Genomic DNA, 13783 nt, shown 5'->3' with positions numbered 1-13783 from the left:
AAGCGGCGCGGCCTAGGGCGTGACGTGCCGGAGGTCCACCGTCGGCGCGCGGCCGCCGCGGCGCCCGAGGCGCACGTTGAAGGTGCCCGCGGCCTCCTCGTCGTCCTCGGTGAGCGCGGGCGAGTCGAACTTGCCGGGCGCGGGCCGACTCGCGGGCCGCTCCGGCGTGAGCGGCGTGCCGTTCTCGAGGTGGCCGACGAGGGACCGGAAGACCTTGGGCGCCGGCGGCGAGTGCTTCTCGTCCTCGAAGTCGGAGTCGTCGGACGCGAAGCGGGCGAAGTCGCGGAGGTCGAGGGGCTCGTCGGACGACGGCCGCGGCAGGAGGATCTGGCCACCGTCGTCGTCCTCGTCGGAGCTCGCGAACTTGTCGAAGTCCAGGTCCTCCTCGACGGAGTCGCGCCGCTCGGGCCGCGCCGCGGCCGCGGCCGGCGGCCGCGCGGGCCGCGGCGGCGGCCGGAGCGTCGGCACCGCGCGGGGCCTGGCCCGCCGCGGGATCTTCGACGTCAGCGGGCTCGCCTGGCCCGTCGGCACGCCGAGCGGGTCGCGCCGCGGCGCCGGCGCGGCGGGCGCGGCGGCCGGCGGCACGGCCGCGGCCTTGGGCGCGGCCTTCTTCCTCGCGAGGCCGCGGACCTTGGGCCGCGGCGGCGGCGCGATGATGGTCTGCGGCGACGTCGGCACGGCCGACGTCGGCGCGCCCTCGCCCTCCTCGATCTCGACGTCGTCCTCCGGCAGCGCCTCGAGGACCGGCGGCGGCGTCGCCGCGCGCGGCGGCGGCGGCGGCGCGCCGAGGCCCCGGAGCCGCGCGGCGGCGCCCGACGGCGCGGCGGCCGCCGGCGGCGAGATGACGAGGCCCGGCGCCGCGGCGTAGAGCTCGACCTCGCCCCGCGGGTCGTAGTGGTCGAACTCCTCGCGCGACGGGTGCCGATCGACGCGGTCGGGCTGGCTCCCGCGGCTCCCGGGCGTCCCCGGCGTCGGCGGCGTCTCGCGGCCGGGCGTCGCGCCGCCGCCGGGCGACGGGGGGCGCAGGCGCGCCGGCGACCCGCCCGGCGGCGGCGAGCTCGCGGCCGACTCGCGCAGCTGCACGGCGGCCTCGCGCGAGCTCACGGTCTGCTCGCGCGCCTGGACGGCGATCTCGCGGGCCTGCACGGCCCGCTCCTTGGCGAGCAGCACGTCCTGCCACGCCTCGAGGTACCGCGCGCGATCGTCGAGGCTCGACATGGGCCTCACGAGCGCGCGGGGCAGCCTCGCAGCATCGCGTGGAGCTGAGTGTGGTTTACAGCCGTTAAGTGAAGTGTATTTGAAGTGTAATTGCACGGCACTCAGCGGTTGGGCGCTTAATCTGGGCGCTTATGGGCAGCTAAACAACTTGCCGACCATGCTCACGCCGTCGCACCAGCGGGCGCGCTATGGCCAGTTCACGGACCCGCCGAACGCGAACTACGAGAGCTACCACATGAGCCAGGCGGCGGCGTGGCAGGGCCTGGACCGCGGCCCGCGCACCGACCCGGCGACGCTGCTCATGGTCAACTTCGCGCGCCAGGCCGGCGAGCTCGGCAACGGCGCCCGGGGCGGCGGCGAGGGCGGCGCGCTCGCGCGGCGGCTCTACGCGTCCGTGCGGTCCCTGCTCGTCGACGCGGGGTCGGGCGCCGCGGTCAAGGCCGAGGCCGCGGCGTGCCTCGGGGGCTGGTGCGCGCGCTTCGAGGAGCTCGCGGCCGACGTCGCCGGCGACGCGCGCGCCCTCGGCGCCCTGGCGCTGGGCGTCGAGGCCCTGCGGTCGTCCGAGGACCGCGACGCGGACCGGCGGGCGCTCTGCGCGCGGTCCGTGGGCTGCCTCCGCGCGGCCGTCGACGGCGGCGGCGGCGGCGCCGCGGCGGCGGCGGCGGCCGCGGGGGAGCTGCCGCGGCTCGTCGTGGCGCTCGCGGGCATGGACCGCGCGCCGCTGGCCGCGCGCCGCGACGCCGCGGCGCTCGTCGGCGCGCTCGCGGAGCGCGGCGGCGCGGCGGCCGTCGCCGCGCTCGTCGACGCGGGCGCGGCGCGGTGCGCGGCGCGGGCCGCGTCCCTCGGCGACGCGCGGAGCGCGGGCGCCACGGACCTCGGCCTCGGCGCCGGCCGCGCGGCGGCCGCGGCGCTCCGGTGCCTCGCGCGCGACGCCGGGCCCTCGCGCGACGCCGTCGCGGCCGAGGCCCCGTCCCTCCTGGCGACGATCTCCGACTGCGGCGACGGCGCCGTCGTCGCCGACGCGCTCGAGGCCCTCGCGCGCTGCGCCATGGACGCGGCAACGCGGCCGCGGCTCGCGAGCGCGGGCTGCGTCAGGGTCGCCGTCGGCCGGCTCCTCCGGTCGCGGCCCGCGCGGGGCCCGGACCCGGCGGCCGTCGACGCCGCGGCCTGCGGCTGCCTCGCGAACCTGTGCCTCGAGCCCGCGGCGCGGGACGCGCTCGTCGCCTGCGACGGCGTCCGCGTCCTCGCGGCCGTCGCGCGCGACGCCGCGGGCGTCGCCGTCGACGGCGCGGGCAACGTCCTCGGCGCGCACCACGCGCCCCCGGACTGGGCGCCGAGCGGCGGGACGCTCGGGGCCGCGGCGCTCGCGCTGCGCAACGGCTGCCTCGACCACGCGGTCAACCGCGACCGCGCGGTCAAGACCGGCGCGGTCGTCGGCCTCGTCGCCGCGGGCGCGCGCGGCCGCGTCGACGCCGGCGAGCTCGCCGCGTGCGTCGCCGCGCTGCGCGTCTTGGTCGGCGACGCGCCGGCCTACGCGCGGGTCCTGCGCGAGGCCCGGGGCCACAAAGTCCTCGCGCACATCCGCGCGGGTTTGGACGCCGCGGGCGAGGCCGGCGCCGTCGACGACGTCGACGCGCTCCTCAAGGTCCACGACCGCGCCTTCGGGCCCGACCCGGCGCGGCCGCCGCCGCCGCCGAAGCCCGCGGGCCCCCGGCCGACGGGCGCGCACTGGGGCGACCCCAAAGAGGAGGCGGGCGAAAAGGCGTGGGACAGCTACCAGGCCGCGCACGGCCGCGCGTCGCGCTTCCCCCAGTACCACGCCGACGAGCCGCCGGCGCCGCCGCCGCCGGCCATGCCCCAGCCGCCGCTGCCCTTCCGGCCCCCGCGGAGCACGCCGGGGAGCACGCGGCCCTGGTAGGTTTTATGGCCGCATAACACATCCCGCCGGCGGGATATGTTACGCAAGACGCCCGTCGCCCGTGGGGGTCGTCGGCTTTCGTGGACCGGCGACCTCCTGCCCGATCCCCGCGCTGCACATCATGTCCATCTTCTTACGTCCGCGTCGGTCGCGCCTAGCCCCGTCCCCGGCCGCGGCCCTTGCCGCCGCCGCGGCCGAAGCCCTTGCCCTTGCCCTTGCCGCCCTTGGACCCGCCCTTGCCGCGGCCGCCCTTGCCCTTGCCGCCCTTGCCCTTGCCCTTGCCGCCGCCGCCGCCGCCGCCGCCGGGGCTCGTGAACCGGCTCAGCGGCAGGAGCTTCATGGGGTCGATGCAGAAGGTGTCGCCCTCCTTGAAGGACGCCGCCGTCGCGCCGGCCTCGGGCTTGACGGTGAACATGACCTCGTTGATGGGGCCGAAGATCTCGTCGACCTTGCCGACGCGCGTGTCCTTGTCGACGAAGATCGACGCGTTGAAGTAGGGCACCATGGTGTGCGTGAGCTTGCAGACGATGTCGCCCTCGCAGGAGTGCATGACGGACCCGACGGCCTCGACGCGCTCCGGCGGGCCCTCGGGCGCCCGGTTGCCGAAGCCGCGGCCGCCGCCGCCGCGCCCGGCGCCGCGGCCCTTGCCGCCGCCCTTGCCGCCCTTGCCGAAGCCTCGAGGCGGGCGCATAGCTGGGGGACGTACCGTGCGCGCCCCGGGGGCTCGTTCCTCGGGGTGTCCGCAGGCGCTCGGCAGCACCAGAAGTGCTTGCTTGGCTCGCCCAGACGGTCCGAGAGCCGCGTCAACATGCGCGTCTTGACGGCAGCGTTGGCCTGCCAAGGGCAGCCCCGCGGCCTCTCGTCTCGCACACGCGTCGTCGCGCCGCGCGCAGCCCGATGGACGGCACGGAGGAGACGAAGCTGCTCGGCGACGGCGAGGGCGACGAGCCCGCGTCGTCGGCGCCGGAGAAGGAGGCGCCGAGCCTCGTCGTCGGCTGCGCCAAGGTCAACGAGGAGGTCACGGACTCGTGCCTCTGCGGCCTCAAGGCCCTGTCCTTCGCGACCATGCTCGCCGGCGCGCTCGTCATGGCCGTCAACGTCTTCGAGATCGTCGACTTCCAGGAGAGCTACCAGGCCTACGCGCTCCGGGGCTACGCGACGCTCTTCGGACTCTTGATCGTCCTCGCGGAGCTCGAGCGGCCGCGGCTCCTCCTCGACTACTGCCGGTTCCTCGAGTTCTGGAGCCTCAAGGGCCTCTTCGTCGTCTTCGTCGGCGTCCTCACGCTCGACACGGAGGCCGACAACAACTCCGCGCTCCAGACGTCCGCGGCGATCGTCGTGTGCGCGCTCGGCGCGGTCTACTTCGTCTTCGGCCTCTTCTGCGTCAAGTCCTACCGCGACTACCGCAAGCAGGGCCTCCACGCCGGCGTCGAGAAGAAGCTCAAGGGCCCCGCGCCGCCCGCGAGGGCCGCGGAGCCCGACCCTCCGCGCGCGCCGCCGCGGCCGACGGCCGGCGCCGACGCGCCGAGCTGGCTCGACCCGCGCCAGGACATGGCCTAGGGCCGCGGCGTACTTGTGTGGTGTGTGTCGACGGCTGGCCGCGCGCCGAGCTCGGCGGCAACATCGCTGCAACATGGCGACGCGTGAAGCACTCCTCGGAGAGCGTCGATCGATTTAGTCGAGGTGGAGTGGTTTCGGCAGACGCGCCGCGGCACGCGACCTCGGCCGCGAGCGCTCAAAAGCGTCGCCCGCGCCGAGGCACGCGACCTCGGCCGCGAGCGCTCAAAAGCGTCGTCCATCGACGATGGCGACCCAGCGCCACCAGGAAGCGCATCGATTTTTAGACTTGTGCAAGCGCGAGTTCGCGACGCGCCCGACCATCTACACGGAGATGGTGAGGAATCTGAACGCCTTCCAGCGAGGCACGGCGGACCGGGAGGGCATCCGCCAGCGCGTCGAGGCGCTCCTCGCGGGCACGCCCGAGCTCCTGCGCGGCTTCCGGTCGTTCCTCCCGGAGGACGCGGCCCCCGCCGCGCCGATCGGCCGGGGCGGCGGCAAGACCTTCGAGGACGCCATCACCCTCGACAGCGACGAGGAGGCCGTCGTCCCGGAGGCGGCGGAGGACGAGGAGGTGCAGATCGTGGGCAACACGGGCTCGAACCCGCTCTCGGATTTCCCGCACCCGCGGCACGCGTGCGTCGTGCACCCGTTCCCCCCCGGCGGCGGCCGCGACGTCGACCGGCCCGCGGCGGAGGTCCACTGCCCTCGATGCTTCTGCTTCCTCTGCGACGGCCCCGCCGCGGAGTGCGCGTCGTGGCGCGAGCACGCGATGGCGCGGAACGACGCGAGCTGGATGGCCGTGCGGACGTGCCTCCGCGCGGCCCCCGTCGCCGCGCCGGCGGCGCGGCGCCCCGCGCAGCGCTTCGTCCGCCCCCCGGCGCCGAAGCGCGCGCGACGGAGCTACTAAAATCGACGGAGCTGCTAAAAAAAACCGCGTTACCCGTCGTCGAGCAAGAAGGGCCGGATCGTCGCGTCCATGGCCGCGTCGACGAGGGCGTCGATGGGCTTGATGATGAAGGGGATGCAGCCGAGGCCGCAGAGCGTCGGCACGAAGGGCCGCGCCGTCGCCCGGCCCGCGAGCGTTACGACGCGGTTCACGACGACGCCCGGCACCGCGACGGACGCGAGCGCCTGCCAGACGAGCGCGTCGACGCCGTGGCGCACGTCGCCGTCGGCGTCGAACTTGTGCTTCGCGTCCGCGGCGACGTAGGTGCAGGCCACGGCGTAGGACCCAAAGTAGAAGGCGCGCGGCACCATGGGCTTGAAGGACTCGCCGATCTCGTTGGCGTAGCCCAGAAAGCGCACGGGCGTGTCGCGATAGATGTCCACCTCCTTCGCGACCGGGTCGCGCGACGCGTCGACGGCCATGGCGCGACGACGAGGGCGGCGGCGGCGGCTGGAGTGATGATCCTGCGCTTGCTGTGATCTCCGCGCCTTACTAAAGTTTGCTTCAAGTTGCCGAAGGAGACCCTCCGCGCGCGGCGAGCGAGCAGTGCTCGCTGCGGTAAAAACCAAGAGCCGCTACTAGTCATTCAGCGGGTCGAGCGCGCGGAACCCGAGGAACCGTCGCGTGCGCGGCCATCGCGACCCGAGCGGCGGGCTCGCGGCCGCGGGCGCGCGCGGCGGCGCGAGGCCCTTGGCCTTTTGCAGGTCGGACCGCGACCAGATCGCCGGCGGCGCGGCCTCCTCGGCCTTGGGCGGCGGCACGCTCTGGCTCCGCCGCTTGCGGCCGAACTGGCGCAGCTTCAGCACGGCCGGGCTCACGTCCGCGTCGGACGCCGGCGACGCGCGCGAGACCGGCCCCGTGCAGACGATGGACGGGCTCGCCGCCCCGGCGCCGTCCGCGGGCAGCGCCTGGTCCGGCCGCAGCGGCGTCTGGAACGTGCACTCGAACTTCTTCGTCGGGGGCGTGCTCCGGCTCCGCGCCGCCGGCGTCGTCCGCCGCGCCGCCGCGGGCGCCGGGGTCGCGCGCGGCTCGGGCCCGTCGACGGCCGAGTCGGGGCGGAGGTTGCCGGTCATGAACGTCGTCTCGACGCGCGGCATTGCCTAGCTGGGATCCGCGCGGAGTCGGGACCTATGCCTTGTCATCATAAGAGGGCTGCTCCAGCCCGGGGGGCAGCATCCGTTCAACATGCAGCGCATTTACCTCGATCTCCGCGCGGCGCCGGAGTCGCGCCATCCACTAGCTCTAGCGGCGGCTCTAGCATCGAGCGTCTTCTTAATTTATCGATCGCAAACAAGTGCTACGCGCTTGCTTGTCCGGCGGATTATTCCGCCACCACCATGGACGCATCCGACGCAGCAGACGCAGCGCCGCCAGATGCGCCGCTGCGAGCACCAGTACCACCCGCGCCGCTGCAGGGCTCCGTCGTCAAGGAGCCGTCGCTCCTCCCCGCAATCACGGCGACGGCGACCATCGTCGCCGCGTCGCCGCTGCAGGCCGACGACGTCGAGTTCGTCGACGACGACGAGGACCTGCCGCTGCCGCCGCTGCCGCGGCCGCGCCGCGCCGCGCTCCGCGCCGAATCCTGCATCGGCATCAAGACGATCCTCGCGATCATCGGCGTCGTGTTGATCATCACGCACCTCGCGATCCTCCCCGGGTCGCTCTCGGCGGCGAGCAGAACCGCGTGCCTCGCGGTCACGTACGCCGAGGTCTCGATCGCGCTGCTCTGCCTCGAGCGCATCCTCCGCGGCGACCCGGGCACGATCAAGCGCACGCCGGCGACGACGCGGCCCGTGCCGCGGCGCGTCGCCGACGCGCTCCGCCGCTACCCGACGGCCGACGCGGTCGTCGGCTGCGGCAACAACGTCGTCGACCCGGTCCTCGGCTCCTACTGCGTCCGCTGCTGCGTCTGGCGGCCGCCGCGGAGCAAGGCGCACCACTGCTCCCAGTGCCAGCGCTGCGTCGTCGACTTCGACCACCACTGCGGCTTCTACGGCCGCTGCATCGCCGGCGGCAGGACGTCGGGCAACGTGCCCTTCTTCTTCGCGATCATCGCGACGGGCTACGCGGCGTTCTTCTCGACGCTCGTCTTCCTGGTGCTGGCGCTCTCGAGCTTCGACGATCCCGGGTAAACTTACCTAGTGCACCCCTCAGAGGAAGTTGTACACGGGAGCCGCGGGCGCGGCGGCGTTGGCCGCGAGGCTCGCCTCCGCCGCGGCCGCGCGCGCCTCCGCGGCCGCGAGTCGCTCGCGCAGGCGCGCGTTCTCGGACCGCAGCGCGGCCTCCGTCGCCGGCGGCAGCGACGGGTCGACGACGTCGTCTTCGGCCACGGTCTCCTCGTCCGTGTCCTCGTCTTCGGTCACGGTCTCCTCGTCCGTGTCCTCGTACGTGTCCTCGTCGTCGCTGCTCCAGGCGGGGACGCTGATGACTTTCTCCATGCTCCCGGGCGTTTCGGGAGCCCGCTCGGCGAAGGTGAGATCGGTGAGGACGTCGTCGGTCTCGCCCTGTTCGATCAAGTCCGCCAATACCATGAGCTGCGGGGGCATGGGCTCCGCCGGGTCCACGAGGGTCGTGATGAACGGTAGGAGCTTCTCGCCGTAGCTCCGCCCGACGAGGTCCTCGTCGTCGAAGTTGTGGTCGCCCTTGGCGCGATGGAGCACCGCGATCCGCTTCGCGGCGGCGGCGACGACGACGCCGATGGAAGCCGCGTCGAGGCGCCCGGCGGCCTCGGACGCCGCCGGTTCGGGCTGCTTCTTCTTCTTCTTCTTCTTGCCGCCGCGGCGCGTCTTCTTCTTGCCGCCGCTCGACGCGTCCGCGAAGGCCGCCTCGTAGAAGTCGCGGATGTCGTCGGCTTTTTCGTCCACGATCTGCTGCGCGGACTTTCCGTCAGGCCCCAACGGCTCCGTCGGCTCGTAGCTCTCGGCGTTGGCCGCGTGCTCGCGCTTGAGCTCCTCGATCGACGGCGGCGCGCGCTTGAACTGGTAGACGCTCACGCCCTCGAGCGTCGGCGGCGACGCGTTGTCGTCGACGTCCGGCGGCGCGAAGGGCGCCACCACGGGAGGCTCCTGCGCCGCGAGCTCGTGGCACGTCGGCGTGTTGACCCACGGCGAGAGCGTCGCGCGCCCGAGGCCCTGCGTGCCCATGCGCGGCACGGGCTGGTCCTTGGACGGCGTCCAGGCCATGCGCATGCCGCTGCGCGAAATCTTGTCGCCCTTGGCGTAGTCGCGCCGGTCGCCGATGACGATGTTTCCGGCTTCGACGTGCGCGTAGAAGTTGAGCTCCCGGGGGCCGAAGGCCTCGCGGATGAACATGCGCGTCTTGCTGTCCGAGAAGTCGTGGTCGTGGACCATCGCGGCGAAAGTCCGGCGGTACGCGACGGCGATGGAGTCCACGGGCGCGCCCGCGGCCCGGACGCGCCGCGCCTCGTTCTCGGCGGCCTTGGCGAACGCCTGGGCGAGCTCGGGCGGCACGCGCGCGCCCGCGGCCATGCAGATCATCGCGAGGACGACGTAGGTGTTCCCAACAAGATGATCCTCCCCATAATGGCTCTCCGCGAAGTAGGGGCCCATCTCGTAGGCGTTCGCGACGGCGACGAGCTCCGAGAGCTTCGCTTCGACGTCGACGGCGCGGAGCCGCGTCCACCACTTGAAGAGCTTATCATAATACTCAACCGCATGGCGCGCCGTCATCGCCGGCAGGACGCCCGACCCGGGACACGTGGCCTTATGCATAAACAGCCCGAAATTCATCGACGGCGTGTCGAAATCCTCGCGGTCGCCGTACATCACTTGGAGTAGTTTTTCGACGCATTCTATGGCCGTGTCGGTCCCAAGCAAATAATCGAGATGGAAGATGCCCATGTCGTCGTCGCGGCGGGCGAGTCGCGCGCCAAAATCTCCACTCGCGGGGCCACGGCCAATGATGAAGCGAATTTGAGTTTCTGGACACGATGAGCAGCATGGAGCTGCCAAATGCGCAGCGTGCATAGACGCGCCGCAGCAGCCCACGCGGCAGCGTACATAGACGCGCCGCAGCAGCCCACGAGCGATGGTCAAGTTCGCGGAGCGCCTCGAGGACGCGAAGCAGTCGGAGTGGGCGGCGTATTACGTCGACTACGACCGGCTCAAGCTGCTCCTGCGACTCATCGTGCGCGCCGCCGAGCGGCCGAATGCCAACGCGCCCTGCGGCGCCAGCAATTTCGACATCGACGGCGGTTTCGGCCTGCTCGAGCCGACGCCGGTCCTTGCGCCCCACCTCGGAAGCGAGGCGCGGCGCCGGCTCTTCGCGGTCCTCGACTGCGACGCCGCGCCTCGGCTCCCGCGGCCCGCGAGCGCGACGGCGCTCGGTTCGCTCGGCGTCCTCGCGGGCTCCGCGCCGTCGCTGGCGCTGCTGCTCGCGGCGGGCGAGGAGGAGGACGGCGGCGCGTGCCACTGGACGCGCTGGCTCTTCTCGCCCGCGCCGGGCGACGCCTACGACGTCCTGGCCGCCGGCTTCGACGTCGCGTGCGTCGCCGAGCTGCGCAAGGTGCAGCGGCACTACACGCGCGAGCTCGCGCTCCTCGAGGAGCGCTGGGCCCACCACCTCCGCGAGCACGTCGCCGCGCCGCGGCGCGGCTCCCGCGGGTCCTACGCGGCCGTCGCGGCCGACGAGCCGGGCGGGCCGCGGCGCCGCGCGTCGACGGCCGACGCCGAGCCCACGGACCGCGCGTCGCGCGAGTCGCTGAAGCGGGCCCTGGCCCAGCTCGACTTCGACGCGCGGAAGCTCGTCGCGGGCGGCGTCCCGCGATGTTTTGGGAAAAGGTGACCGGGACGCGCCGCCGCGCTTCCGCCGCCGCCGGGCCACGCGCGACCGCCTCGAACGCAGGTCGATTACACGGTCTGGAACTACAGCGCGTTCGTCAAAATCACGAAGAAGCGCGACAAGCTCCTGAAGCGCGAGCCGAAGATCCGCGAGCGCTTCTGCGAGGGCGTGCGCCACCGCGACTGCTGGTCCGCCGCCAAGGCCCGCGCGCTCGCGGACGACGTCAAGGCGTCCTACGCGGCCGCGTTCTACGACGGCGACGAGGCCATCGCCGAGCGCGGGCTCCGCGACGACCACGTCGTCCTCCACACGACGCACGGCGGCTACGACGCGGACGCGCTGCGCCTCGGCTACCGCTGCGGCGCCGCGGCCGTCTTGGCCGCCTGGCTGCTCTGGGACTGCTTCGAGGTCGTCGCGTCCGGCGCGGACGTCGACGGCTGGCGGCGGTCCGTCGCCGCGGCGCCGGCCTGGCCCGTGTTCCGCGGGCTCGGCTGCCTCCTCGCCTGGCACTGGCTCTGGGGGGCGTCGCTCCACGTCTGGGCGCGCTACCGCGTCAACGTCGAGTTCCTCTTCGACGCGGACCCGCGGGTCGCGGCGACGCACCTCGACGTCTACGCGGAGGCGTCCGTCGAGACCGTCGTGCTCCTCGCGCTGCTCCTGATCTACTACAAATCCACCTACGCGTACGGCGTCCCGGGCCGGCGCTCGGCGCCGCGGCTCGCGGCGGGCGTCCCGTTGGCGGCCGCGATCTTCGGCGCGTGGCGCCTGGTCTTCCCCTGGAAGCGGCGGCGCCAGCTCTGGGCCGCGCTCGGCCGCGTCGTCCTGGCGCCCTTCCGCGAGGTGCGCTTCGTCGACACCTTCGTGGCCGACGTGCTCACGAGCATGGTGAAGGTGCTCCTCGACGTGCTCTGGACGTTATGCTTCTTCCTCTCCGGCGACGTCGTCGCGGCGGCCGCGAGCGAGGACGACGCGGTCTTTTCGCCGACGTGGGCGCGGTCGCGGTTCGCGACGCGCGTGCTCACGCCCGCGGTCTGCCTCCTGCCCGTGCTCTGGCGCTTCCTCCAGTGCCTGCGCAAGTACAACGACAGCGGCGCGTCGCCGCGGCGCTGGCTCCAGCTCGCGAACGCGACCAAGTACGCGCTATCACTCTTCGTGAGCCTCTTCTCCGCGCTCAACGTCGGCGGCGGCGGCGGCGGCTCCGTCTTCGCGGCCCAGCCGTTCTGGTTCGCCGTCTTCGTCGGGTCGTCGCTCTATTCGTGGTGCTGGGACGTCTTCGTGGACTGGGGGCTCGCGCCCTACGCCGACGGCGAGGTCCTGTCGCGGCCGCGGCGCCTCTACCCGGCGGCCTGGTGGTACCGCTGCGCGGCCGCGGCGGACTCCGTGGGCCGCTTCGTCTGGCTCGCGCAGATCCTCCCGCCCTCGGACACGTCGCGGCGCATCGACGCCATCGTGCCGGACTTCTTCGTGCCCCTCCTATCGCTCGCGGAGCTCGCGCGGCGCAGCGCCTGGTCCTGCTTCCGCCTCGAGCACGAGCACGTCTCGAACGCCTTCGGCCACCGGAGCGAGCAGCAGTTCGTGCCTTCACACTTCCGGCGCCGCGCCGTCTCCCAGGCGCCCAAGCGCCTCCAGAGCGGCGTGGAAGCCCTGCTCATCGTCGGCCTCGTGTCGCTCCTCCTCGCGAAGATCGCCACGTCGTCGACGGCCGTGGGACACGCGCGCGCGTCCTTGCACCGGCCGTCGCCGGAGCCGACGCGCGCGCCGTTCTAGAGGCAGAAGTTAGGCGCGGGCCGCGGCACGAGCAGCACGCCCAGCGCCGTCGCGGCGCCCACGGCCGCGGTCCCGAGGACGTAGGTGAGCGCGAGCGCGAGCGCCCGGTGGAGCGTCGTCTTCTCGCGGAGCGGCACGCGCGGCTCCAGCCGCAGGACGAGCGCGTGGTAGCGCGGCACGAGCGCGTAGGCCGCGAGGGCCTTGAGCGGCAGGAGCGCCGCCTCGAAGAGCCGGAGCGTGTAGATCGTCCGGATGAATTCGGACCAGCGCGACGCCGCCGCCGCGGTCCGCGTCGCGTACGCCCAGGACGCGACGACCTTGAGCCCCGTCATCGCGTTCGACACGAGCGACCACGTGAGCACGAGGACGGATCCGTACGACGCGACGGCGACCATGAGCGCCTCGCGCTGCTTCGCGTTGAGGCCCGAGAACATGGCGCGCGACAGCTCCGCCGGCAGGTCGTTGAAGTACGAGGCTCGCAGCTCGTTCGCCGCGCGCTCCGTCTCCGAGAGGATCTTGCGCCCCACGTCGCCGAACTCGTAGTCCTCCTTCCCCGTGAAGCTCGTGACGGCGCTCTTCGCCCGGTCGCCGACCATCTGCAGCGCGAGCGCCGCGTCCTTCTCGTCGACGACGCCGTCGTCGTTGAGGTCGCCGAAGGTGCCGTCCTTGCCCGTCAAGCCGGCGACGGCGCGCTTGGTTATGTCGCCGAACTTGTAGGACCCGTCGCCCGTCACGGAGCGCACGGCGCCCTCGACGAGGCCCGCCGTCGCGTTGCCCACGGACGACAGCACGTCGTCGTCCTTGGCGGCGCGGCGCGGCGCCAGGAGCCGCGCGTGCGTCGCGCGGACGTGCGGCGCGCGGAGTCGCGGCTGCGTCGCGCGGACTTGCGACGCCGGGAGCCGCGCGTGCGTCGCGCGGACGTGCGGCGCGCGGAGCCGCGCGTGCGTCGCGCGGAGCTGCTGCGGCGCGAAGCCCGCGCACATCGGCGCGAGCAGCCAGAGCCACACAGTGTACATCTCGAGAAGGCTGAACCCCATGCTCATATGCTCTAGGCATCAACATCAAGGCAAACTGGTGTTTGATCTTTGCCGGGCAAATCACATGGCATGCGCAAGATTGGGCTGCATTCTAAATGTGCGCCCCATGACGACGGGCTGAAACCTCGGCGATGGCGGAGGTCGCCGTGCCCTTGTGGGAGATCGTCGAGCTCTTGAAGCGCGAGCTGAACCTCAAGGGCAACTCCGCCGACGTCGTCGCCGAGTCCTGCGCCCAGCTCAACGTCGCGGACGAGGGCTCGCTCGTGGACCGCGCCGAGCGCTGCCAGGGCGTGCTCTGCGGGGCCCGGGGCGGCGCGCGCGTCGTCCCCGCCGTCGAGGCCGACGTCGTCGCCGCGGGCGGCGACGCCGCGGTCGTCGCCGCGCCCGCNTGCGGCGCGGGCGTGGCCGCGGAGCTCATGGCGCGCGGCGGCGCGGCGACGAGCCGCTACGTCGCCGCCGAGGCCCACGCGGGCTGCTACCTCGGCACCTGCTGCCTCTGCTGCGGCTACAGCTACCTCAACGCCGGGGCAGCGACGC

At 73.5% G+C, this 13783-nt stretch overlaps 6 protein-coding genes across 6 annotated transcripts; 1 reads left to right on the top strand and 5 right to left on the bottom strand.

Annotated features, from left to right (window-relative positions):
• Positions 1-12: 12 nt before the first annotated feature.
• AURANDRAFT_63011 (hypothetical protein) lies at positions 13-1218 on the bottom strand (the record flags this gene model as incomplete). The annotated part of the gene is made up of 1 exon (XM_009037247.1): positions 13-1218. One exon carries the CDS (start codon positions 1216-1218, stop codon positions 13-15), a length of 1206 nt encoding a protein of 401 aa, XP_009035495.1.
• A 2072-nt stretch (positions 1219-3290) lies between these two features.
• On the bottom strand, positions 3291-3827 carry AURANDRAFT_58890 (hypothetical protein; the record flags this gene model as incomplete). Its single annotated transcript, XM_009037246.1, has 1 exon — positions 3291-3827. One exon carries the CDS (start codon positions 3825-3827, stop codon positions 3291-3293), a length of 537 nt encoding a protein of 178 aa, XP_009035494.1.
• A 1805-nt stretch (positions 3828-5632) lies between these two features.
• AURANDRAFT_23900 (hypothetical protein) lies at positions 5633-6064 on the bottom strand (the record flags this gene model as incomplete). Its single annotated transcript, XM_009037245.1, has 1 exon — positions 5633-6064. The coding sequence occupies one exon, from the start codon at positions 6062-6064 to the stop codon at positions 5633-5635; it is 432 nt and encodes a 143-aa protein (XP_009035493.1).
• Positions 6065-7792: 1728 nt separating this feature from the next.
• AURANDRAFT_63009 (hypothetical protein) lies at positions 7793-9427 on the bottom strand (the record flags this gene model as incomplete). The annotated part of the gene is made up of 1 exon (XM_009037244.1): positions 7793-9427. One exon carries the CDS (start codon positions 9425-9427, stop codon positions 7793-7795), a length of 1635 nt encoding a protein of 544 aa, XP_009035492.1.
• A 262-nt stretch (positions 9428-9689) lies between these two features.
• On the top strand, positions 9690-10445 carry AURANDRAFT_63008 (hypothetical protein; the record flags this gene model as incomplete). The annotated part of the gene is made up of 1 exon (XM_009037650.1): positions 9690-10445. One exon carries the CDS (start codon positions 9690-9692, stop codon positions 10443-10445), a length of 756 nt encoding a protein of 251 aa, XP_009035898.1.
• A 1760-nt stretch (positions 10446-12205) lies between these two features.
• AURANDRAFT_63007 (expressed protein) lies at positions 12206-13246 on the bottom strand (the record flags this gene model as incomplete). The annotated part of the gene is made up of 1 exon (XM_009037243.1): positions 12206-13246. The coding sequence occupies one exon, from the start codon at positions 13244-13246 to the stop codon at positions 12206-12208; it is 1041 nt and encodes a 346-aa protein (XP_009035491.1).
• Between the last annotated feature and the right edge of the window lie 537 nt (positions 13247-13783).

This window comes from Aureococcus anophagefferens (assembly GCF_000186865.1).
Source record: "Aureococcus anophagefferens unplaced genomic scaffold AURANscaffold_6, whole genome shotgun sequence".
NCBI lineage: Eukaryota > Pelagophyceae > Pelagomonadales > Pelagomonadaceae > Aureococcus > Aureococcus anophagefferens.
This window is presented reverse-complemented; position numbering and strand designations above follow the sequence as displayed.